Source organism: Notolepis coatsorum (assembly GCF_963971535.1).
Source record: "Notolepis coatsorum genome assembly, chromosome: 17".
Classification (NCBI taxonomy): Eukaryota; Metazoa; Chordata; class Actinopteri; order Aulopiformes; family Paralepididae; genus Notolepis; species Notolepis coatsorum.
The window spans coordinates 53,226,751-53,253,638 of record NC_140181.1 but is presented as its reverse complement, the minus strand read 5'-3'; the positions used below and the strand labels follow the sequence as shown (position 1 = coordinate 53,253,638).

Sequence of the window (26,888 nt, the reverse complement as noted above, 5' to 3'; positions counted from 1 at the left end):
TGGCCGCCTCAGACCTACTCCTATCCAAGCTCCCGGAGGGTCATCAAAGAGAAGCCGCCTATTCTCAGTCCTTGCCCCACAATGGTGGAATGAACTACCCATCCCAGTTAGGACAGCCGAATCCCGTCCAATCTTTCGCCGTCGACTAAAGACTCACTTCTTCAACCATTATCTGAAATGATTAAAAAAAAAAAAAAAAAAATCTAACCCTGACTAACCTTACTGTCATGCACTTGTCCTAATAAACTAACCTACACTGTAACACGCAACACTTGATGAACATTGTTACTCAGCTGATAGAGTTGTACCCTTCTTGCTGTCTTGTCGTACAGAACTTGTAAGTCGCTTTGGATAAAAGCGTCAGCTAAATGACTAAATGTAAATGTAAATGTAAAATTTATACACACACACACGCACGCACACACACACGCACACACACACAAGCGCATATACACAAGTGCAATCTTTCTATCATACAAGCTCTTCTTGCTCTCTATTTGTGTGAATGTGCGCGTGGAAAGCTGGCGCGCAGCACAGACGCTTGATTCAATATCATAAGCAGGTAGACCCCCATCACGAATTCCGAGCCACATTAGTATTCACCTCCACTGCCTGTGTCACACAGAATGAAGGGGGAGATGCATTCAGATAGCCAACACCCAGACACTTAGTCTACCTGCGCTTTTTGTTATGTAAAACGGTGGCCAGGTACTATAGTCACAACGAATGGATACAGCGCATTTTTGTGTGCGCGTACATGCGAGTACACATCCGTGCGCGATCGCGCGTACTTCTGCCTCAGTGATCTGGTAACACGGCGTGTAACCGGGTGTGACCGCGACTGCACCACTGGGCATACGGGTTAAAGTTTTCATTCATTCATTCATTCATTCATTCATTCATTCATTCATTCATTCATTCATTCAGGCATTCAGGCATGATGCGTGTGCTCTGATACAGATGTGTGTGTGTGTGTGTGTGTGTGTGTGTGTGTGTGTGTGTGTGTGTGTGTGTGAGTGAGTGAAAAGCATGCTAGATTGGGTGAGGATCTATGGCCTACACCCTACACATATTCGTTATTGTATGACTTGAAATGTATTTATTGAAAGGATAAACCCCTTGAGATTAACCATCTAGTTTCCGAGGGGGTCTTAAACACAAGACAATACAATCATGCATACTGACAGGAGCTCTCCCAAGCACAACCCACCCAGTCCAACGCCCACAGATTGAGAGGATAACAAAATACATTTCATAAATGTACACACACAAAAGAAAGAAAGAAAGAAAAAACAGGAGCAGCTTGTCTGGAGATGAGTGAACAAGGATGACTTAAAGTGGTAATAGATCTGAGTGAGCTGGGAAGATGATTCCAATCAGATGGTGCTTTATATAGAAAGGCACGTCTACCAACTACCTTCGAGATTCGGGGAGTAAAAAAAAGGTAATCCATATGTTTTAGGCCATATGATGAGCTGTATGGGATTAAAAAGATAAAATAAGGGGGATAGTTAAAGAAAATGCATTTGAATATGAATAACAACCAGTGAAAATGTCTTCTCAATTTTGGTGTCAACCAGTTTAAAGACAACAAGCAATGGTGGGTTCTATAAGGACATCTCAAGCTATTATAGACAGTGTTAAGTGAACAAAGAATATAATCTGAGGCATTCTGATAAATTATATCTGCATAATCAATTATTGGAAGTATCAGCTGAGTAATGAGTATTTTTCTAACATTTCGAGAAAAACAATTGATGGAACGATCTCAGACTGCAATTAACTTTCTATTCAAGATTCAAGAGGTTTATTTATCACATACATACACAGGGCATACAGTGAAATGCGGGTGGCCATGCCCGCTTCGATAGTATAGTTAGTACTTGCTGTTACTAACTAATACAAGAACCACAACAAGTTCTTTCCTTAAAGTGTCATTTTCTTATGTGTTTAAAGTGACCTGTGGTGCGTTTGTGTGTGAGCGAGTGCAGAATGTGTGTTGTGTGTGTATGTGTGTGTTCATGTGTGCTTGTGTGTGGATACTGTAGATCAGTGTTCAATGTTCTGATGGCCTGGGGGAAGAAGCTGAGCCTTAGTCTCTCTGCGCTTGCCTGACCGCAGCAGCTTGAACAGGCTGTTGTTGGGGTGGTGAGGGTCTTTCATTATTCTGCAGGCTCTGGATTTGCACCTCCTGTTGTATAAGTCCTGCAGGGGTGGTAGTGCAGTACCCGTAGTACGCTCTGCTGAGCGCACCACTCTCTGTAGGGCCTTCCTGTCCTGGGCCTTTCTTTACGACAGAGTCAATGTGTGGCTTAAAAGAAAGGTAGAATCAAGCCAAATGCCAAAATATTTAAATTCGGCCACATTCTCAAGACAAACCATCTAAGAGGTTAATAGAAAAACTGTTGGAGGTTCTCAGCAGATCAGATCTATTACCAAATAGCATACAGTAGGATTCTTTCTTATTTAAAGCAATTTGTTGGAAGACAATTTTTGGACAGAAACTAAATTAGTCTGTAAGGCAGACTGAATTTGTGAAATATTAGGTTTAGAGCAATAAATTGCAGTATCATCAGCATATAATTGAGTATGACAATCAGAGGAGAGTTGTGCGAGATCATTGACAAATATAGAAAATAACAATGGACCTAAGGATGAGCCCTGAGGTACACCTTTATCTACGCTCATAAAGTCGGACTGTTTGCCCTGAAAAGACACACACTGACGTCTATGGTGGAGAGTTGTTAAGCCAGCTCAGAAAATCTGTGGCTGTGAGGATTATAAAGGACCCCAGCCATCCCAACAACAGTCTGTTTCAACTGCTGCCTTCCGGGAGGCGTTACCGCAGCCTCAGAGCCAGGTCCAGCAGGCTCAAGGACTCATTCTACCACCAAGCCATCGGACTAATGAACAATACCTAAACAATTATGATTTCACCCTGTGTTTTTATGTATGCAGTATTTTAAGTATTTTTAAGCACTGTATGTACATTTTATTCTACTGTTGCACTTTTTATATCACCACTCTCAGCACTGTCACTTTTTCTTAAATCATTATTATGCTGGTTTTTATTGTGTTTTCTTTCGTATGTATTCTATTGTGTATTTTATTGACTGCTGTAGGTCGAGGGGGCAAGACCCAAGAATTTTGCTCTTTTTGTATGTAAATGTGACAAGATGCAACAATAAAACTGAATCTGAATCTGAATGAGCTGAACCAAAGTAGCGATTGTCTAGAAACACCAATAGCACACAGTTTGTCTAGGAGAAGATAATGATCCACAGAGTCAAAAGCCTTAAAGAGATCAATGAATATTGCACCTGTGAGCTTGTTGCTACCCATTGGTGAGTACACATCACTGGTAAACTTCATGAGGGCTGTGGTTGTAGAAAGATTTGGTCTGAAACCAGATTGGCATGGAGATAGTATATCAAAGTCATTGACATATTTATATATATATATATATATATATATATATATATATATATATATATATATATATATATATATATATATATATATATATATATATATATATATATATATATATATATATATATATATATATGCAATACTGTTAAAATGGAGATAGGTCGTTATTAGGATCTGAAATATCACCACTTTGTGCAGTGGGATAACTTTGGCACATTTCCAATCGGCAGCAGTTTCACACGTAGACAAGGATAAATTAAATAAATCAGATAAAGGAAATGACAAAACATGAGAGGCAAGTTTTATGAGGTCCATCTGTAGACCATCGGTAGTCCATCTGTAGACCATATGTGCACATGTGTGTGTGTGTGTGTGTGTGTGTGTGTGTGTGTGTGTGTGTGTGTGTGATGCATGTGGTGTAAGGATAGTGATCTCCCTCTAAATACTGTGCATTGTATACTGCAGGGTGGCTCCAATCCCTCAAATGGAGGCATGACAGATAAGACCAATGGCTATGACATTGGGGAGCTGGCCACCTCTTCTCTGCTGGGTGAGACCCCACACACACACAAACGCACACAAACGGACACACACACGCAAACGTGCGCACACACACACACAGTGACACACACACACACACACACACACACACACACACACACTGCAACATGCCAAATTTGTGTTGGTTTCCATTATGAATCATAGACACGGGACAGGCAAAAAGCCAAACTGTCTCCATGGCCGGTTGGCAATGCAGTTTCCTCTAAACCCCCCCCCCCCCCCCCCTCTCTCTCTCTCTCTCTCTCTCTCTATCTCTCTCTCTCTCTCTCTCTCTCTTTCTCTCTCTCGATCATACAGCACAGTGCATACACAACAAAGGCACAAGCCCATCCATAAACACACATATGTACAATGTCTCTCCCACTCTTTCTCTCTTCCCTCTCTCTCTTTCTCTCTGTTTGTTTCTCCCCCTTCACCTCGGTGCACCCAAGGCCGGACCTAGCACATTTGGTGCCTTCTTAGGCAATCTTCATCCCTGGCGCCCCCCCCCCCCCCCCCCCCAAATAAATGTTATGTTAGATACTTTTTTTTAAAATGTAAAATGATCGGTTGCAGATATAGAAGGGGGTGCAACAATGTCTGCCCAGCAAAAAAAAAAAAAAACCCTAAGCGTCCTCCTCTCTCAATAGTAAGTTAATTATCGTGGGGCTAATGGGCCTGAACCTTTCCTACTGAACGTCCCCTTCCGTTATCCTGACGGTGTAATTATAAAGCCCTCACACGAAACAACCAATGAATATATTAGACAAACGGTGAGATTTGGGCAGATGGCACATGGAGGGCTGCCAGACGACGAAGGGCTGGTGGGGTTAGGAATGACGGAAAGGTTCCACAGTAATGTCTCCGTATTGCACGCGGTCGCATCGCATGATGTGATGATGAAAACCTAATCGCCTTTGAATCTAAAAGGAATAGCTGGCTCAGGCAGGCAGTGTAACGGTTTCACTAAGCCAGAACACAGGTGCAGACACAAACAAGCAGAGACGATGTGGAATCAGAGTATAACCCAAATGTCGGGTGTATTTAATGAGAAAATAAGAGTAACAAAATCCAGTCGCTAGACAGTCCAGGGAGTGATCGGGTACAGGGTAGTCAGACGAGCGGGGGGGTCGTAGCCAGGAGCGGGTATTCAGACTGTCCAGGGAGTGAGCAGGTACAGGGTAGTCAGATGGGCGTAGGGGTCATAGCCAGGAGAGGGTCCTCATACAGTCCAGGGATGTTCACTGAGAGAATGGGCAGGCAGGCAGAGGTCATTCACAGGAATCCAAGATAAGGGAACAGGGAGTGGAGCCAGGCAGTAACTGTGAGCAAAAGGAGGACAAGAACGTTAGAAGCGGGGGAGCTCCAGTAGCTCACCATGTACCTCGACACGAAAGCGTCGGGGAATACCGTGCTGCGTCACGGATCTGGTTGACTCCGAGTTCGATTCCCGGACCCGCCGTCATTTGCCGAATGTCTTCCCCTGTTCTCCCTCCCGTTTCACCCTGCATCTGTCGGTCATGCTTGACCAGAAAAGCGATAAACGCTAAAAAATGAAGTTTTTAAAAAAAAGAACGTTAGAAGCACAATAGAACACAGACTGATAAAGAGAACAAGGCACGAGAATATGGACTGACTGGAAATAAGGGACTACGATCTGGCAGCCTCATGATATCTGGGCCAGGTCTAAATAGGGCTGGTAATCAGCTGGTAGATGTCACTCAGCTGCTCCTCCGGCTGACACACACCTGCACCCCATCCTGTAATCAGAGAGAGAGAGGAAGAGAGGGAGAGTAGCTAGGTCGCGATAGAGTGGGAGAACCAAGGGTTATAGAGGGTGGGAAGCCTGGAGGACTGCAGGGGCATGACAGGCAGGGCGTCATACCAACAACGATTCAGCTAATAATGGCTGACCTGCTCCGTTGAGATCATACTATATAACATCTGGCAATATGTTACTACAATAGACAAATGTAGAATTGCATTTAAGAAATGTCCCTTGGACCATATTGCTGCTTTGATTTGCTGATTGCATGTGGCTGTTGCTTCATATTCCCCACCAGCAGCACCATCACCACACTAGCACCGCTCTAATTCTGTTTCAGAGTATACTGAGTATCTGCTTGTGTATACAGAGTATATCTGCTTGTGTAATCATGAACACCTGATGACTGCTTACCACCCGCAGTAGGGAGGCCTGTAAAAAGCTGTTATATATCGCAAATTCGCAATAGCTCTGCGCTCTGCTCTATATTGGGACATTCCCCATCACCTACTGTGATCTTGAAAGCTTTCTGCCACTATGCACATGGGCGGAGCTTCCTACAGGCGATATAGGCGGTTGCCAAAATATATAAAAAATTATTACTATTTATTTTTTATTTTATTTTTTTGCCTGCCCCAGTTTCGGCACCCCCTCTATATCTGCAACCATTATTTATACATTAAAAACAAATTCTAACATAAGGTAAAATGAGCCAAAAATCTAAAACGGCGGTCTGAGCCTCAGCTTTAGGTGTTCACAGTCAGAACATGCTAGAGCGCTGTGCATTGATGGGTATCGCCTCGGTCAAGTGTTTATAGAATTGAGCGTCGAGGGCGGCTGGGTGGCACAGCGGACATTGTGCTCGTCACCAACGCAAGATACACCGGGTTCGAATCCGGCTGTTGGCGTTGCCTCCGGCTTGGGCCGGCCGTCATACTAACTCAATTGGCAGAGTTAGCGGGTGGGTAGTCGATGGGTGGTAATCTGGGTCGGTTGGGGCGCCTGCACAGCAGAGACAGGAAAATGGCGGGGGCAGTGTGAGCCTCCTACACGTTACTCCTCGCCAAAATGAGAGTCCGCGCTGGCAGGTGAAAAGATGTGACAGGCTGTATCGGAGGGGACATGTGACGGGCTTCTATCCTCCCTACAATCGGCCAGTGGGGGGCACATGTGAGCAACGTTAAAGACAGGGGAGAATTGGCACGGCTAAATTGGGATGGGAGAAAAATTGAAAAACGAGGAGAAAAAGTGGATAAAAAAAAGAATTGAGCGTAGAGGAAAGAAAGACTAATGTTAGAGAACTATGAAGAGACAAAAGCCATCCGGGTCACAGTATAAAAAGAGAAGAAAAGAAGAAGAAGAGAAACGTGCCAAGGTAAAAGGTATGCAATTTTGTACAACTTCCAAGACCTGCCACACCAAGAGCTGATGAAGCAAGCAGAGGCACTTGTACACACCTTAAACCATGGAGGGAAATCTGATTTGGATGAGAAGGAAAATGTACCTGACTTGCCATCAAAGAGCATGACAACTCTTGAGTTGTTGAAATTCATACACACAAAGCAGCTCACAGAAATATATCCCAACTTGTGTATTGCTCTGCGGATCAGTGCAACGCTACCAGTAACAGTAGCTTCAGCCAAGAGGAGCTTTTCCAAATTAAAACTCTTGAAAACATACCTGAGGTCAACCATGGCTCAAGAACGCCTCAGTGGTCTGGCTGTAATCAGTATTAACCATGAGGTTGGTGGTCAGATTTCATATGATGATGTGATTGATGACTTTGCAGTGAGGAAATCCAGAAGGATTGCACTGTAAATGGAAACCAGTAGGAGCTACAGGCTAACCTTGAAGTGTGATGATAGGGAGTGGAATGTAAATAGTTCTTCAGACAAAGTGAATTTGTAATTTTTATTTATTTGTTTGTTTATTTAGCATATTATATTTTGATTATATATGTGTAACATATTTTACAATACATAATTTTCTTTTAAAGCAAATGTGCACGTTATTTTATTGTTTGTTATTGTTATTATTATTATTGATTGTTAGCTAAGTTGTTTGTTTTAATTCTTTAGTGTGCACTTTAAATTTGTTCTTAATCTTCTTTGAAAGCAAATTTGCACATTCTTTTATTGTTTGTTATTTTTATTATTATTATTATTGTGTGTTAGCTAAGTTGTTTATTTGTTTTAATTCTTTAGTGTGCACTTTACATTTATTCTTAGCTCTTGTTCTTGCTTGTAAAAAATAAAGGTGCAGTACTTTACTGTATAACTGTTAGCCCTTTCACTGCCGACAGAGGGTTAACCCTTTACTATCACACAACCGACGGTCGTGAAAGGGTTAACCTTCTGTGTATTGTCGCAGTGAAAAGGGTTAACCGTTTGGTGGCGCAGCAGTGAAAGGGTTAAGATGATTTGATTATGCACCTACACCTGTCCGGCCACGCCCACATCCACCCATGTATTTAAGCGAGGGGTGTGACCGGACTTCCGCTTTTCCCTATCTTTCACTCACGGAAGTCCATGGCTACAAGCACTCTTCAGCAGCGAAAGTTATATTAGATTAGTTTAGATTTCAGTTTGTGTTGCTGTCCTTTTTCTTTTTTAGAATTTGGAAATGGCATCACCACCGGGACCTGTGAACTACCGCTCAGGCCTCCCCCAGCGGTTCAGTGTTGCAACCTCCTCCGTGCGCCGCGGAGGTTCCCTGACTCCACGTTTGTGGCAGGAGGGTGAGCCTAAGCGGCGTGCAGAGCTGGGTGCGTGCCGCCCGGCAGCCGTCGAGCGCCCCTCCCCAGTGAGGTGGCCCTCCGGTTCCAGCGTCCCCACCGAGAGACAGTCGGCTGGTCCGACGGTCTCTTTGATGGGTGACGACTTGCGGCGTAAGCTCTCCGCCTCTGCTCGCTCCCGTCACTCGGCGGTGAGCAGCGGGGGTGGGTGGTCTGGCGGCAGTGCTCAGTATGCACCGGAGGCGTTCGGTTCTGCGGAACAGCTGGCTCCGAGGAGGGGTTGCCTCTCCATTGCATCCGATGGAGACTGAGGATTATATGGAGGGGGCGGGGGAATTCCTCTTCGACGCCCCGGCGGAATCAGAGCCCGAGGCTCTGGTTTCACACCGGGAAGCCTCGTACTCGGAGACTGGGTTAGACTTACCAACTCCGTGGCGAGACGCCCCTTCTACAGCATCGGGCGTCAGCTTCCACCTTTCAAGTGGTTCAGGCTACCCATGCACGAGGGATGCGAGCGAGGCGGAGGAGAGAACGCAGGGAGAACTCTCTTCCCCGAGTTGATGGCGGCAGCTGCGCGCGCTAATGGCATCCCATTACTGACGCCCCTGCCGGCACCTGTTCCCAATACATGATAGGCCATGCCTTCCAACGCCGCGTGCTGAGGGAGCCGAGCGTTGTGTGCCCGTTCTTCCCAGCCATGGGTGCCTACGTGTCTCTGGGACAGGTGGTGCCCTGCATCGTCTGCCTATCCCCCACCTACGTGCCATTCACACAGGTAGAGGGTCTGGTCCAGGGTTTGAAGGACGGCGTGCCGCGGCTTGACAACCCGATGGCAGCCGTACTTTGCCCTGAGATGGTGTGGGAACCCAGGAAGAAGCCGCTTCCGAAGGGGAAGTCGGCCCGGCGGCTGGCCTACTGGTCCGACCAAGCCTACATCGCCTCGACGCAGAGCCTGGCTGCGTCCTCCAACATCGCGCAGCTGGTGCGCTTCCAGTTGGGGCTGATGGCGGGCGGGGATCAGCGCTTCCTCCACACGCAGGCGTTAGGTACCATCCTGCACCTAACCCAGCTACAGGCCATAGCTGCGGGGAAGATGCGCGCCCTGGCTACCCTGACTCAGCGACACCTGTGGCTGGAGCAGGCATCGCTGGACGAGCGACGGAGACTACCCCTCCTCCTGGCCCCCCTCTCCGACATTGGGCTCTTCGGCTCCGCCATCAACGAGGTGACGGTCGCCTGTAAAGAGATGTAGGAGCAGCGGTCGGTCCTTGTCCGTTATCTTACTGTTTTACCAATTTGTGTAATAAACAGTAGCGCCACATCTGAACTATTTAAAGAGGCAGTTCACCCCCCAAAATACAACTATAACATAATTCTTCCTCTTATTCAGAGTGCTATCTATCCATTCAAATCACACAGAAACTATCTGGATGGATAAATAGCACTCTGGGTAAGAGGAATAATATGTTTTTTGTTTGTTTTTGTGTGAAATGACCCTTTAACCATTCTGTGTAATATAGGCCTACAGTTAAACAAGTGAATTAGTCTGTTAGCAACACAGCCTGCTGTACACAGTTTCATTCAGTGTTTTTATTGCTGTTTTCATTTAGGAATGCAGTACAAAAGAAGGACGTGAATAGACATAGTGTAAAACAATTGCAGCATGGCATGGCAAACACTGTATACAGTAAGTGTAGTGTTTGCAAATCAATAGCAGAAAAAGCGATAAAATAGCACTAGATTACCGCAGTCACAGGCAGGTGGCCGGCTGTTTTGTATTATTTGTTCATGAGTCTGACTGCCAGGGGGGAAAAACTGTCCTGGAGTCCGCTGGGCTGGGCCTTGAGGTTGCAGTACTGTTTGCCAGACGACATCAGCTGAAACAGTTTGTGGTTGGGGTCTTTAATAATCCTATGGGCTTTGCTGACACATTGTCCGTTATATATATCCTGGATGTAACCACAGATGTTCTGGGCTGTTCACACGACCTTCTGTAGAACTTTGTGGTTGAGGGCAGAGCAGTTTCCATGCATCCAGTCAGTATGCTCACGGTTGTGCCTCTGTAGAAGGTCTGCATGATCTGGGGCCTCTTTCCTGTAGGGAAGGTTTGGGTAGAGTCCTAGGTTCTCTCCATTTTCTATTTTTCTCCCATCCCAATTTCGTATTATCCAATTCTACCCTCCCCTGTCTCGAACGTTGTTAGACCATGCCTCCCACTGGTCGGCTGCAATGTGGACCAAGCCTTGCATCACGTGTCCCCTCCAGTACACAAGGAGGCAGCTGTCGCATCTTTTCACCTGCACAGCGCGATCTCTCAGCGGCGAGGAGTAACGCGTGGGAGGCTCACGCTGCCCCCGTTGCTTCCTGATTCTGCTGTACAGGCGCACCAACTGACCTGTAGGAGTCGCTGTCCACAACGTCCGATCCCCACCCACCGGCTTTCCCACCCCCTAATACTGCCAATTGTATTAGTATGAACGACCAGCCAAGCCGGAAGCAACGTCGCGAGCTGGGCTCGAACCCAGCATATCCTGCGTTAGTGGCGAGCGCCTTTCCCACTGCGCCACTTGCGCCCATGCACAAAATAATTTAAAACAATGAATAACGTGTGCATGAAATAATAGGGGAAAGAAAAAGTTAGGAACTTGTTACATTCACCCACACAAGGGCTGAGGACTCACACCCCCCCCCCGCCCCCCCCTATCTCTCTCTCACACACACACACACACACACACACACACACACACACACACACACACACACACACACACACACACACACACACAACACACTCCCAGCTCTCTCTTTCCCCTTCCTCATCTCTCTCATCCCCCCCCTCTCTCTCTCTCTCTCTCTGACACACACTTTGAGTCAGAAACAAGTATCAATGAGAGTATCAATAATTCACCTGAGTGAAGTCCAATAGTCTCCGTTGAGCGCAACTGTGCGTGTCTGCCCCAACGCCTCCGCCACTTTGGCTCTCTCGTCTTGGATGCGATGCATATTATTTCACGCAGACCGTCGTCCTCCACAATGTTAATCGGCCTGCAAGACGTATTTGGCAACCGCTGTTGTACGTTTGCAGCTTGTAGCACTGTCCCGCTGTCTCCCCTGCAAATTTTCCAGCGTGGTTTGCATCGGCAGTGTGCTTGGCCCACGAAAGTAGTATTTGAGACTAGATGTACTCCAGTGGTAAGTAAATTCACATAGACAGTAAATACAAATTACTTTTGTCCTGTCCAGAGAGCCATCAGGCATGGCTTTGAAGCTGAACTTGCCATTCAAAATAGTATCATACTAGTGCTCACAGGGGCTTGTTTATTGCGGCATCAACGTCAGTGCATAGACCACCGCAACACTTCCGGTATTCTGAAATCATGGGAGAGAGAGCGGGGGAGAAAATTAATGAATGTGGATGAGAGCCTTGCCATTAAGTGGTTGTAGCTATGGCTGTGGGGGTGCTGGAGACATGATCCAATAGAATAGACGTTTATACGCCTGAGTCTCCTGAACACGGAGCGACCAAACCCAAGTCGTACCCAAGTCGTCCCAACTTTTGCGGCCGAGCTATAGTCACTTTTTTGTACCTACTCCCGAACTACGCATGCGCAGATTGGCCACGGAGTCTAGGTTCATCAATCTGCGCATGCATAGGAGTAGGTGCGAACATTTTACTATAGCTCGGCCGAGAAAGTGCAGATCGATTTGGGATTGATTTGGGATCTCTCCGTGTTCAGGAGACTAAAACGTATAAAAGTCTATTGGATCATGTCTCCAGCACAGCCGTATCTACAACCACTTAATGGCAAGGCTCTCATCCACATTCATTAATTTTCTCCCCCCGCTCTCTCCTCCTTGAGCTCAATGTAACGCGGAAGTGCAGTGGTCTATTGCTTCCTGATTTCCCAAATTACGGAGTGGCCCGATGTTCAAACATCACAGCCCGTTAATCTCACAGGGGAAGAAAATTGTGCCGTTAAAAGAATTTTGCATTAACTCATTAATAACGCGATAACTTTGACAGCCTTAAATAATATATAACCTTTACATAGATGTACTAGAGGTGACAGTGGATCAGGAGGTTGAGCGGTCGTCTGGTAATCTGAAGGTTCCCGGTTCGATCCCGGTTCTATCCTGGTCCGATCCCGGCTCCTCCCGGCAGCGTGTTGAAATGTCCTTGAGCAAGAGACTGAACCCCTTGGCATCTTGCAAAAGTCTCTGGAGATTAGTTTTGGAATTTAAATTCAAAACATGTCCCGAGGCAATGGGTGGAACTAAAGTTGTGGTGGGTAGCTGTATAAAGTCCTTGCTAGATACCGATAATAACTCAATAGGTATGCTCCTTCAAACCTTTGACTTTTGAGATTCTAGTTCTTCTTTGCATACTTTGTATTCAATCAGTGTAGTGTAGTGGTTTTGATTGATTGAACATTTTATTAACAGATTGCAGAATGGGTACAATACAGTACAGCTCAATACACACAATTATTAAGGGGATGCAGACCAGAGAAAGACTTTCGTCTTGTTTACATCAGGGTCCCCCATTTTCAATTCATCATATGACATACATGACATACAGATAGACAGTACTGCTACATCTATGACATACCAGATTTACAAATACAGTACTGTTTTTGATACAAGACGAATCTAAAAAAGAGAGTATATACATTTGAAGAAGAAACAGTACATTGGAGGAGGTTGGTAGGGAGGAGGTTGGTAGGTGGGTTGGAGGGGGGGTTGGGTAGGTGGGGTGGGGGGGAAACTGTACATTGGAGGTGGTGGGGGGTGGGGTTGGGTAGGCGGGGTGGGTGGGTAAGTGTACTTTGGATTATCGACGAAACCTTACTTGGTTCCAAGAAGAGGGTCTCGTGTATTATTGGGTTTAATAGGACATTTATTGTACATTGGAGTGGGTTGCGTTAGGACATTTAGGAGTGGTAGTGTTTTACATATAAATCTATTAGCAAAGCATCCACCTTTTGGTGTTACAGCGGACTGTACAAACAAATAAAATAAAGAGTCACTCACCATCTCTACTTGAATTTAACATAAAGTGTTAAAGGTTTTTTATTTTCTCAAATGTTTTTTTGCTGGGTAAAAAAAAAACACTCAGATTATGCATTCTAGCACCTTCTATAACCCTCGGTTCAGTCATGTTCTCAACTGGCTGTTTCTGTGCCTGTAATGAGCAAAATGTTTTTATCATACAAATATGATAATTATCGTACTGGCAGTGGTGTCTGTAACATCAAACCAAATTCAGATCAAACTTTCACACTAGACGTTGCAGATAAAATATGACTCAAGATCGAGAAATAGCATATCAATCTGACAGCCTAAAATAATGTTGTCAGAAACATATTTTAGGTTCAACTTTAGGTAGAAAAGATAATATATCTTCATACGCACATACTATAATAATAATAATAATAATAATAATAATAATAATAATAATAATAATAATAATAATAATAATAATAATAATAATAATAATAATAATAATAATAATAATAATAAAATAATAATAATAATAATAATAATAATAATAATAATAATAATAATAATAATAATAATAATAATAATAATAATGCAGGACCTGTCGCAGAGGTCTTTAATTGGCATGTGAAGTTACAAATCAGCTATGACTTTGTAAACAACGATGATAGAATGACCAATTTCACGGCAAGAAAGTAGACGCTGGATACGAGTTGAAAGTCAATGGCTTCAGGTTTCTCAGTCAATTTATTCAGCAGAGCAACAACGGTAGGATACAGTAGCTTTCACAGGATACAAAGAATCTCTCTGACACACAGCTTGTCCTGTCGTGTGTTCTACTGTTCAATATGAGTGGTTTATATCTGCCCAAACCGAATCTAATGCTGTTCTGTAATTGGCTATCACTCCTGGCCAACTGGATGGGTGGGTTTCTGATGGCTGAAAGTGTGTGAGTCATCTATTTGTTTGTTTGTTTGTTTGTTTATTTACACATATAAAAACAGTTACATATATAATACAATATAGTCCACAAGGGATGTGTAGGAGAATTGCCTAAAAACCCTCAAGGGGCTTGCATGTGGCATTCACCAGGAAGCAAAATTACATTATATCAAGATAAATATAAAATATAAAATAAAATCCCCCCCCCCCCCCCCCCCCCTCTGAACAAACAAACACACACAAGCAGGCCTACATAGACACCGAAGTAGGTACCCCATGCCATACGATTTCTGGTATAGAGAAAACAATCAATGACAGTAAGAATATATAATAAAACGAAAATACAATAACACAATTTTTTACCTTTATTTTACCAGGTAGTCACTTGAGATCAAAGATCTCTTTTTCGAGCAAGACCTGGCCAAAACATCAAGCCATCAGACTACAGTTTGTAAAGGAAGTCCATATGGGAAATATTGGTGATCTAGGAGATGAGATTTCAGTGCTCTTTTGAATTTCAGAAAAGAAAATTCCAAAATATGTGGAGGCAAAGAGTTCCACAACTTTGACCCTCGGTAGAGCAAACAAAACTGAGATTGGGAAGTGCGGGAAAAGGGTGGTCTAAGCAAACAGGAACTACGTGTGGGGTAATTATGAATTTGGTGATTGTGGGCAAACATGTCATGAAAAAAAGGGGGAAGGGCTCTGTTTAAAGAACTATGCACAAATAAACCAGTCTGAAGATGATTCACTTGATAAACACTGAGGATACCTAACTTATGGAATAATAGAGGCTGAGAAGAATGACTTCGATGTACACAGCTGATTATTTTTAGAGCTCGTTTCTGCAGACGGTATATGGGCTCAAGTTTGGTCTGATGCGTATTACCCCAAACTAAATTACAGTAATTGATATATGGGTAAACCATAGAGTAATATAACATTGTGGCAACCTCGGTGCTCAGCAAGTGACGTGTTTTTCCAAGAATACCAATACTCTTGGCCATTTTTGTAGTTATGGCTGTGATATGAGGTTTCCATGATAGGGATTCATCAAGCAGAACACCAAGGAATCGTGTAAAACACACCCTAGCTATGGGGATGTCATTGATCACTACTTTAGATGAAGAGTTAAAAATCACAGATTTGAGACCAAAAAAAATGAAATTCGTTTTTTTAATGTTTAGTGATAATTTGTTGCATTTAAACCAAATTGATAGTTGAGGGGAATCAAACCCTGGGGAATCAAACCCTGGACCTTCTTGCTGTGAGGCGACAGTGTTAATCACTACACCACCGTGCCGCTACTACTGTAACGAACTACGTACGATTGTGGCTGCAATTCTGAATGGCTGGTTTCAAAAGGGAGGGTTCTTGTCACAGCTAATGCACATATTTAACGTTTTCTCAGTGTTGGAAAGACCCCTCATTCTGTAAAAACATGACAAACAAAACAATGCAACACACAGGAAAAGGCCATTTTCACAATAGGTCCCCTTTAACCATATATGTGTTTTGGCCTTTTGTCCACAAACAAACTAGGTCACTGAAAACTGACTTTTTTGCGTGGAGATAAAAAAAAAAAAAAGAGAATACTCAGTTTTACATGTAGGCTATTCATGTGGACGGGTGAAACCGGAGCTCATGGAAAACACTGGCATCATGACTTAACACATTAACTGCCACGCTTCTATCCATCAATGTATGATCACTGCCACCAGTCTAAGCCTATGGAGATGTTCACCTTCTTTGCAGGGCTATAACTTTTTAAATTGTATTGCTAAATTGACATTAGTATGGCCCATTCAACATCGTTTATCTATCGTTCAGGATGTAGGAACGTTATACTTTTTCATTCATATATTCATACGAAAATACCGCCTAGAATATAAGTATGTTTTTATCGTTTTCTGCAGTAATTCCTAGAACGCTAGTTATAGGCCTAAATGCATAATATAGATGATCGATTGCAGTTTATTCGCGATACACGCTATATTAAAAAAATCCAACTGAATACGATCCTAAACGTTATGACTCATCATGCGCGGATGAAAGGGGGGGGGGGGTCGTTTATAATTCCGTGATCGTCAGTAAATGCTTTATGTAGTATGGGTGATATATTGATCAGAGCGGTTTGCATTGAAAAGAATAAACAATCAAGCTGAAAGTAACGTTACTGTCCTCTTACCGTTCGCCGATGAGACTGGAGGAAAAAGATCCCACTTATTTGACGTCGATCGACTAGATCCATTTCCGGTTTGTATGCCGCAATAAACGCCCAAATCATATAGAATATTGAGTTATGGCAGCGATCCATATACACGGATGTGTGTCTAGAGTCCCGCAACAATATGTGACTGCCGGACGGATTTCCCAGATGCACCGAGATCACCAGAGATCCATTTCCGGTTGTAACTCGCCCGATCATCCACCAGGCGGCGGTATTGAAGCGTTGCACGGTTGTGCCGAGTCCCACTGTCTCAGCCGAGGCTGGGTGGCGGAATTATGAATACCATGGTGAAAAAATGAAATATGATCTCAATAACGTTGTATGCCGTGGCTTGGCAGAATTCGCATGATCAGCAAACCCGTCGTAAGCCGTTTATGGTGGTGGATGTGTTAATGGCCTGTCCATAATGGATATTTTTTGAATCCACAAAGAATGGTTTGCGCGAAGCTAATCGCACCCGTGGATTGTGCTCTGCGTTTACGAGCTATCCACTAAAAGCACACTGCGTGGATGATACCAGCGTTGACACGCCCATTATTTTTCCTGATTTGCTCGCAGGGATTCCTGACAGCAGCGCTGTTGGCAGATATCAATATGGACTTCATTGTTTTCCGCGGGACCATTATGCATATTCGTACATTTACCGGCACGTTGCACCGAATACCACGGCAGACCCGGCGCCATGGGCGGGCATTAGGGGGCCGGGCCCGCCCACAGAGTCAGCTGTGCCCACCCTTTTTTTTGGTCAATCAAAGTCAACTATCCAAATTCTTAGTCGGGGACAGCCCTAGTGGGCACTGATGTCAACAACAACACTACTGAAGCTAGCACGGCACTCTGTGAGAATTAGTTTTCTACCCTCAAGAACGTCTTTACAGAACATCGCCTTAGTATGTTTCATTGACGCAAGGCCAATTGAATTCAGTTGGCATTTGAGAAGGACTTAACAAAAAAGTTCAAGAATGAGTGGAGGGGCAGTGTTTTAAGAAGATTTCACTTTGTCCCCAAACGCCGCTTGCCGCTCTACTAATGATGGTGAGTAGCCTGTGGAGGAATTTTGTTTGCTTTTTTATGCACCTTATTTTTGTCAGTTCAGTTCAGTTTGTCAGTGTTGAATAAATGGAGACTTTTCAAAGATATAGAATAGAATAGAATAGAAATGTATTATCCTGAGGGAAATTTGACACTGCAAATCACTCAACATTAAACATTTAGACAGAACAAGTCACGAATAAGAATAACAAAACAAATGGCCTAAGAATAGAATAAAATGAAATAGAATAAAAATAGAATAAAAGATACAGTAAATAAATGAAGTAAAAATATACTGAAGTCTACAGTAGGTGTAGTATTGCACAGTGCTGTTTAAAAAGTAAGAGTTCAGGAAGATGGTAACTGTCACTCTGTGCTCAGTGATGCAGTGAGGCACAGTGATGCATTGTGAAGTCTGATGGCTGTCGGAATGAAGGACTTCCTGTGCCGTTCAAGTTTCAAGTTTCTTTAATAGTTGTCATACAGAAGTACAGAATACTTTCATACAAAATGCTTCTTACTGTTACGCTCCAGAGACTGTACTAGACAAGATAGTATCAAATAACATAGTATAGCATGTAAATTAGAAGTAGAAAATGAGGTCACAGTGTTCAGTATAGACATATGTACAATGTTCGATGCATAATAGACGTAACTGAGTTACCATATAATATACAATACTATGCAGTGTACTAATGTACAATACTATATAGTGCAAAGCAGAACTGGGATGAGGTACAATTTAGGTACAATTTACAGTAAGGTGAACGAGTTGTAGTGCAATCCTTCATCAATAAATATAAAGTGTGGGGAGTGGGTGCTACAGTGTGTTTGTTTAAAGTGAGTGTGTGCTATAAAGTGTGGGGAGTGGGTGCTACAGTGTGTTTGTTTAAAGTGAGTGTGTGCGTGTGGATGTGTGTGCTATGTGCGTTTGATGGTTGTTGTGTAGTGTTCATTGTTCGTTGAGCAGCCTGATGGCCTGGGGATAGAAGCTTCTTCTGAGTCTTTCTGTGCTCGCCTTGAGACTCCGGTATCGCTTGCCTGACCGCAGCAGTTCAAAGAGGCAGTTGTTCGGGTGACTGGAGTCTTTAATGATTCTCTTAGCCTTGCCCCTGCACCGCTTGTTGTAAATTTTCTGGAGGGTGGGGAGCCCCCCTCCAATTGTGCGTTCGGCTGAACGTGTCACTCTTTGTAGTCTGCTTCGGTCTTGTGCAGTGCTATTCCCAAACCAGGAGGTGATGTTGCCAGTCAGGATGCTCTCTATTGTACATGAGTAGACTTTTTTTTTTTTTTTTTTTTTATTATTGCAAAACAAAAAATATTAAAAGTCAGTACTCAACACACAATGCATAATGAAACTAACAATCAAGGTGGCTAAAATGATATGCAAGTACAGAAACAGAAAACAAAAAAAAGTCTATAATAATATTTTACCGTATACAGACGTACATCCAACGAAATTACCAATTATACAAATGCCTTATACAGGATATACCCCTAATACCTATTTTCTAAAACCCTACACACATATGCTCCAGCTCGAACCCCCCCCTCCCGGACCCCTCCTTGGATAGTACCTCCATTATCCCTCACTCCTAACCAGACACTACCATTATAAGCTAGCTTTTATTCTCTCCACCACTTCTAACCACATTGACATTTTGGATTTGTTGAGACCCAGAATTCTTGCTGTAGATATTTCTTGATAAATCACATCGAGATATGTAAGAAACCAAACCTTCCGGCAAATTTTTTCCGGTTGAAACCAGCGTGATGCGATCAGTTTTTTAGCTACTGTGATACCCGATAAAACCAATCTCTTTAGCTGTGGATTTACTGCAAACTCAAAAACATCATTCAATAGTAATACAGAGGGGTGTACTGGTATATTCCAAGATACGAGTTTTGATAATTGATGGGTCACATCTTTCCAGAATGCCTTAACTGGTGGGCAGTCCCAATACATGTGCATAAATGTCCCTTCGTCTCCATTTGTACATTGGGAGCATTTTGAGTCTTGTTTAAGGCCCATTCTGTTCAGTCTTATATGAGTCAAGTATGTCCTGTGAATATAGTTAAGATTGATTTGTTGATGGTCCGGGTTCCTTGATGTAAGACGGACATTTGCCCATGCTTCTTGCCAATCAAAGTCACTTTCCAGGTCTGGTATATCCCTCCTCCAGACAGAGTCTAGTTGGAGGGTTTCATACGAGGACGTTAGTAATTGATAATAAAATCCTGATACAAAACCTCTCGATGTTTCTCTTTCATAGAAGAATTTGTGGTATCTGTGGTGTTCAACTGGTATGTCTAATGGAACACCGTGAGACCTCAAACATAGGCGTAACTGTATGTAAAAAAGCCATGTGGACTCGGTGAGGTTAAACTTAGTGCATATTTCTCCATAACTACAAAAACCCTGGTTATTAAAAAGATCCCCTAATGAGTGTATGCCTTGCTCTTCCCATATAGGGAATCTTATAGGACGTTTTTCAATTAAGAGTGCATTGTTATTGAATAAGGGAGTGTGATTATGCCATTTTTGTGGGTTAGGATATTTTTTTTGTGTTTCACGCCATATCCGGATTGCATGGGTAATTATGCGGCCAAATTTCCGCTCACAGTGCTTGATTGGTAGTTTAGTGTGTGCTATGTCCTTCAGTCTATGTGGGGCTACTATGTTTTCTTCTTTTAATGCCATTTGGAATCCAAGGATGGACAAATCTTACCTCGCCTTTTCCAGCGAACAAAAAAATTCATCTAAAGCATTAAAGGATTGGTCAAAGACTACAGGTGTAAATGATTTATGGCGTTCACTTAATCCCACGACCCGAAAGTACTCTTGTCGATCAGCGAGACATAACACATTATCCAGAATTGATTATGTCTTTGCATCCCCGAGACTATTTGATAAATATGAAGTGGAAATGATACCCAATGCACTATCAGATCACTGTTATTTACTCCTAAAAGCAACATTTGGTATACTATCTTCCCGGGCCCCAAGATGGCGTTTTAATTCGATGCTGCTTAATAACAAGGAATTCATTACACAACTCAAAGAAGCTCTCACAGTATTCCTACGGGAGAATGCAAACTCGGTGCAAGACCCCAGAATAATATGGATGTCGGTAAAGGGTATGATCAAGGATTTCACTGATAGATTTTCCTCCATAATGCGCAAGAATCAATGCACAAAACTGTCTGAACTGGAAACGCTTTACTCAACGTTATTTAATTCTTTAAAATACAACAACTCAACTAGACTAGAAAATCAAGTTAACGTACTAAAAACAGAGATCAATGCCATATACAGACAACAATCGGAAATGCAAATACGCAGCACAAGACAACAGCAGTACTCCCAAGGTTCTAAACCTAGTCACCTATTAGCCATGCGATTAAGAATTAATGCAAAATTTGCAGATATAACTGCCATTAGAAAACAACAAGTACTTGAAACAGACCCCAAAATAATAAACGATACATTCAAAGAATTCTACTCCGACTTATATGAATCAGAAACGACCTTTGATCAAAACAAAATGGACACATATCTTAATCAAATTATTCTCCCTAAACTTTCGGAGGATGACGCTAAACAGTTAGAAGCACCGATCACACTAGAGGAACTCAAGAAGGCCATATCCTAAATGAAAAATGGTAAGGCTCCTGGAAGAGACGGTATCCCATCAGAAATGTACCTTTCTTGTTGGGACATAATTGGACCCTTATTACTAAATATGATCTTATACTCAGTCAAGGAGGGGAGCTTCCATAAACACGACAATATTGCACTCATTTCAGTCCTTCTCAAAAAAGACAAGGACCCCACCGAGTGCGGTAGTTACAGACCCTTAAGCCTCCTCGGAACCGATGTCAAACTGTACTCTAAGGTATTAGCCATCAGATTACAAAAGCATATGACGTCTTTAGTTCATCCGGACCAAACTGGCTTCATAAGAGGTCGCCTGATCACTGATAACATAAGACGAATACTGCACGTACTAGATGCAGACAAAGAAGACACCATTCCTAAGGCGATGCTGTCCCTGGATGCTATGAAAGCCTTTGACAGGCTGGAATGGTCGTATCTATGGGCAGTATTAGAAAGGATGGGGTTAGGAAAAGGATTCATTGATATGATTAAAGTATTATACAAAGACCCATCGGCCATGATTACAACAGGTACATTCATCTCCAAAATCTTTCCGGTATCACGCTCAGCCAGACAGGGTTGCCCTCTTAGTCCCGGACTATTCGATCTATCATTAGAGCCTTTAGCACAATATATAAGACAATCCCAATCCATAGAACCAATCGTAATCAAGGGCACACAACATAAAATTTGTTTATATGCGGACGACGTAATATTGTTCATGCAAAGCCCCAACACCACATTGCCTCATCTACTCAAGTTGATAGAGAACTTTGGTGATTTATCGGGATTTAAAATAAATTGGCCGAAGTCAGCTTTCCTTCCACTTAACACCCATGCAAAAAAAGATACAACCCTCCCAGGTGAGATACCCATGGTAAAACATTTTAGATGCTTGGGTGTGGAAATATTTCCCACCATAAGACAAACGGTGAAGCACAATTACACAAAAATACAGAACAAAATCAAAGACGACCTGGACAGGTGGGCAAAACTTAAAAACTCAGTACAGGCAAGGGTATCAATAGTTAAGATGGATGTACTACCTAGAATCAACTTCATCAGTTCAATGCTACCGTTACCCCCTCCAGAGGGTTACTGGAAAAGATTACACTCCTCCACATACAAATTTATTTGGAATAACAAACCACCTTGCATAAAAAGATCCACCGCACAGAGAAATAAAGCAGACGGTGGCATGGCAGTTCCAGATTTTTTCCAATATTTTAAGGCATACACATTAAGACCATTGACAATATGGTTTGATCCCCAAGCATTGGTATCCTGGAGAAAATTGGATGAGTAGAAGTTCTTAAGGATCTTCTGACTGACTTGGAACTTCCTTAGGCGCCTGAGGAAGTAGAGGCGTTGTCGTGCCTTCTTCACAACACTGTCAATGTGTGTGGTCCATGTCAAGTCCTCGGATATGTAGGCTCCGAGGTACTTAAAGCTGTTCACTCTCTCAACCGGTGCCCCGTCGATGCTGAGGGGGCTGTAGTCCTTGACCCCCGACCTCCTGAAGTCCACAATCATCTCCTTTGTTTTGCTGACGTTCAGTGCTGCATTTAGGTAGTGTGAGCCTATAACATGCTCCTCCTGTCAGCCAAGTCTGTGTATAGTGGGTGGGAGGGGTTGCTTAGCAAGGTTCCTCTAGCTCTCCGCCACCCTCGCTAGAGTCCAGCTCCACCCCAGCCACGCTACTGGCCTTCCTGACCATCTTATCCAGCCTGTTTGTGTCCCCTGCTCTCAGTCCGCTGCCCCAGCAGGTCTGTTATATATATCCGTTCAGTCTGTTTTTGGTGAATGTTCTTAAAATAGAGAGACATTTTATATGTTTATATGTTTAGTTCAGCACCGTGGGCAGCGCCAAGCAAGCCACAGCGCCGCTGTCCCAGCTGAAACGTATAAAAGGGAACCTGTGTTGAAAAACCATTGTGCCCCCCCGAGAACATTTTATGCCCCCCCACTAATTTGTTTCTGCAGCCTGGTCTGTACCACAGTACTCTGTTGCGTGTGTGACGTTCTCCCAGAGAAGGCTGCTTTGTGAGCGGCCCTACTATACTCTCACACAAACAGAGGAGGAAGCGTGAAGCGGACAGATCCGACCAGCATTGATTCTGCTCACAATATGCCAATAAGTGAAAATGTACATTACAGATTAACTGCAGAGAAAATTCCCAATTTACCGTCCCGGTCGAGCTGTGCGAGGCGAGAGTTTGATGGCAAAGTTGACTGAAGTGCAACTATACAGAGAGATAAAGAAAATTATTTAAAACTATTTTGATGCTTATTATGTTTTGGTTTGATTTATGATGATATAAGATGCTTATGATGCAATCATTCTAAGGATTACGTGTGTAATACATTTTGTTTTGTACACTAATTGCAAGTTATGCATTATCTTTGTGAGGTTACTGTTTTATAATTTACATTACATTCAAAAGATAAAGATATATTCTTGAAAGCTGGATTTCCTAATACAGAAGAGGTATTATTTAGATTGAACATTAATTCATATTTTCTTTGTATTTATTTTGTCCAGTAAGACTTGAAAATAGCTTTATTAAGTTGTAAAGCCATGGCCTATATTCGATTTCATAATTATATTATATTGTATTGTGCTTAACTTAGTTCATATTTCATTCTATAATTTTTTATTGTGATTATAACCTAGGCCTGTATAATAATAAATAATAATATAACAATAATATATAATAATAATCATAATCATTATGACTGTATTTAAATAATGAGATTGACAAATACTAAATGATTAATTAACCAATATTAAATGTACACAGGGGTACCAAGTTGAATTATTACATTTAATGTGTAACATAAAAACACACATGTAACATATCACATTAATATCCTGTTGTCACATTAATATCCTGGGGCTAATCAAATTTACATGCAACCAGTATCCTAATTATTATTATTATACAATTTATATATCACAATATACAATTTATATATCAGATTCAGATTCAGATTTCTTTATTCACCATTGTACAGGTACAAAATGGAACGTGATTTGACATTACAGTGCATGATTGATTTTTTCACAAATAGGAACAACATAATAATAATAATAATGATAAATAAATAAGTAAGTGCAAAACAGGACAGAACAGTGAGACAACAATAAGACAGTAAAGTGCAGTGGTAGGGGACATGGAAACAGTGCAGCACAGTTTAAGTCCAGAGGTCCAGCCCTAGCAGCTCGCCATAGAGGGGGGGAGGGGGGGTGCAGGGGGACACCTGACTAATTTACCAGGCGAGCTGCTGAGGGGAAGAAGCTGAGTCTATGGTGGGACTTTAATGTCTTGGGCAGCCGTAGCCGCCTGCCGTGGGGGAGCATGGTGAAGAGGTCGTGACCCGGATGGGCGGGGTCTGCCATGATCTTCCTCGCCCTCCTCAAGGCCCTGGAGGAATGTAGGGTCTCGAGGGAGGGAAGGGGGCAGCCGATCACCCTCTCCGCTGATCGTATCACCCGCTGCAGCTTGGCCTTGTCCCTGACCGTGGCTGCAGGGAACCAGCACCATGTCTGAATTAATTATGAGTCCTAAGCTAATGCATGGTACCAGGTCGTTGGAGCTCTGAATGGGGGGGGGATACAAGGAGCATACAGGCGAACAATAAAACAATAAAACACTATCAGGTCAACAGTAAATATATATCTTATACAAATAAAACAATATATATATATGGTATAGAAAATAATAAACATGGACTTTAGGTGATAATCTACCTTTTTGTTGAACTAATTCTAATTATTAATCTGGACCTTCAGAACAGCTTGCATCATTCGGTATAGACTGCTGTTCCGAAAGATGTAGCTGTCGTGCACTGACCCAGGGAACTTGGCAACCACATTAGTAATTAAATGACTGGTGTTACACACCATCTGGATATTGATGGAATAGGTATGTTTCCTATTTAGAAAAACGTGCTCATTTTCGCCGGGGGGTATCGCGCCCACAACATTGGGGAAGCCGGCAGTGTTAAGAAAAGACAGCTTTGTCACTTATAATTCTGTTCTACTATATTTAGTTTATATCCCATTTTTTTTTTATCCACTTTTTCTCCCATTTTCTATATTTTTCTCCCATCCCAATTTCGTATCATCCAATTCAACCCTCCCCTGTCACGAACGCTGTTTCTTGCCTCCCACAAGCCGGCTGCAATGTGGACTAAGTCATACATAGCACACGTCCCCTCCGGTACTTGAGGTAACAGCAGTCGCATCTTTTCACCTGCACAGCTCGATCTCTCAGTGGCGAGGAGTAACGCGTGGGAGGCTCACGCTGCCCCCGACACTTCCTGATTCTACTGCGCAGGCGCACCAACCGACCTGTAGGAGTCGCTGTCCACAACGCCCGATCCCCACCCATCAGTTTCCCACCCCCTAATACGGCCAATGTGTATTAGTATGAACGACCAGCTAAACTGAAAGCAATGTGGAGCGCTGGGCTCGAACAGGCAAGCCCAGCGTCTCCGTCATTCGTGGCGAGCGCCTTGCCCACTACGCCACGTAGCCGCTCAGTTTATATCCCATTTAAGGATAATAACAAACAGACACAATTAACTTTCAAACTGAAGTGGGAAACCAACTCGGAATAAATAAATAGAGTTTATTCTGGAGCATAACGCCACAACATTGCCTGCTCAATATCATCCTTGATTTCATCCAGAGTGATATTCTCCTTCGAAATATTATTTCGCGGTCACGCTGTTACTGCTGCCATGATGATCATCACCTGTGAAGAGGCTCATTTACATAGAAAGGAGAGATGCTAATTGCACCGGACGCAATGCTGAAGCAACGCATGGGCCACCTTCATTTCAGCCGCTGCGCGTCCTTTGAGAGCGATATGCGTCGGAAAAAATCGCGCAAGCCGTTTGTGGATTCGGCCCATAGTATTTCTGGCCTCCACATGAAAAGCAGAAAACAGAGTTTTAGGTCATGCCAGGCCCGGACTGGCCATCGGGAGCACCGGGAGTTTTCCCGGTGGCCTGGCCTGCACAGATTAAAAAAAAAAATTATATAAAAAAAAACATGTATATATATTTTATTTTTTTTATTATTATTATTATTTTTTTTTTTTGCCAGGCCATTGTTTCTAGTTGTGGCGGCGGCGCGGCGCGATAGTTAGATAACCTAGGTGGGTGGGGAACAACCAGGATTTCACTGTCTGCGACAGAGTTGGAGAACTATCTCTCCCTCACGCGGATCACACACACACGATGGAGCCGTGCTGCCGCTTGTGATTGGTGGAGGCGGGACCAGGCGATACAACTGATTGACAGCGGAGGCGGCGAATGGAATGGCAGACGGCACTCTGATGCAGAATAACAGCCATGGCAATGAGCCAGGTAGTGAGGGACTCGGGAGAGATACAGTAGAGCGAAAGTCAATTAACGTTGATGTCAAGATGGACAGTGGAAGAAAGAGAAAGGGTGGAGGAGAGAGGGATAAAACAAAGAAAAAGAAAGGCCCTTACAGGAGAGAGTGGTTAACTGTATTATAATAGTAAATAGAAAAATATGTTGTGCT

At 43.2% G+C, this 26,888-nt stretch overlaps 1 protein-coding gene across 1 annotated transcript in view; it reads left to right on the top strand.

The window, feature by feature from the left end:
* Nucleotides 1-2,642: 2,642 nt before the first annotated feature.
* fam131c (family with sequence similarity 131 member C) overlaps nucleotides 2,643-26,888 on the top strand; it is a gene marked incomplete at both ends in the record, with an annotated part of 28,020 nt that continues 3,774 nt past the window's right edge. Inside the window, 2 exons of the mRNA XM_084333455.1 lie at nucleotides 2,643-2,666; nucleotides 3,898-3,982. Coding sequence (XP_084189581.1) covers nucleotides 2,643-2,666; nucleotides 3,898-3,982 — 109 coding nt within the window. The remainder of the gene's footprint in view (nucleotides 2,667-3,897; nucleotides 3,983-26,888) is intronic.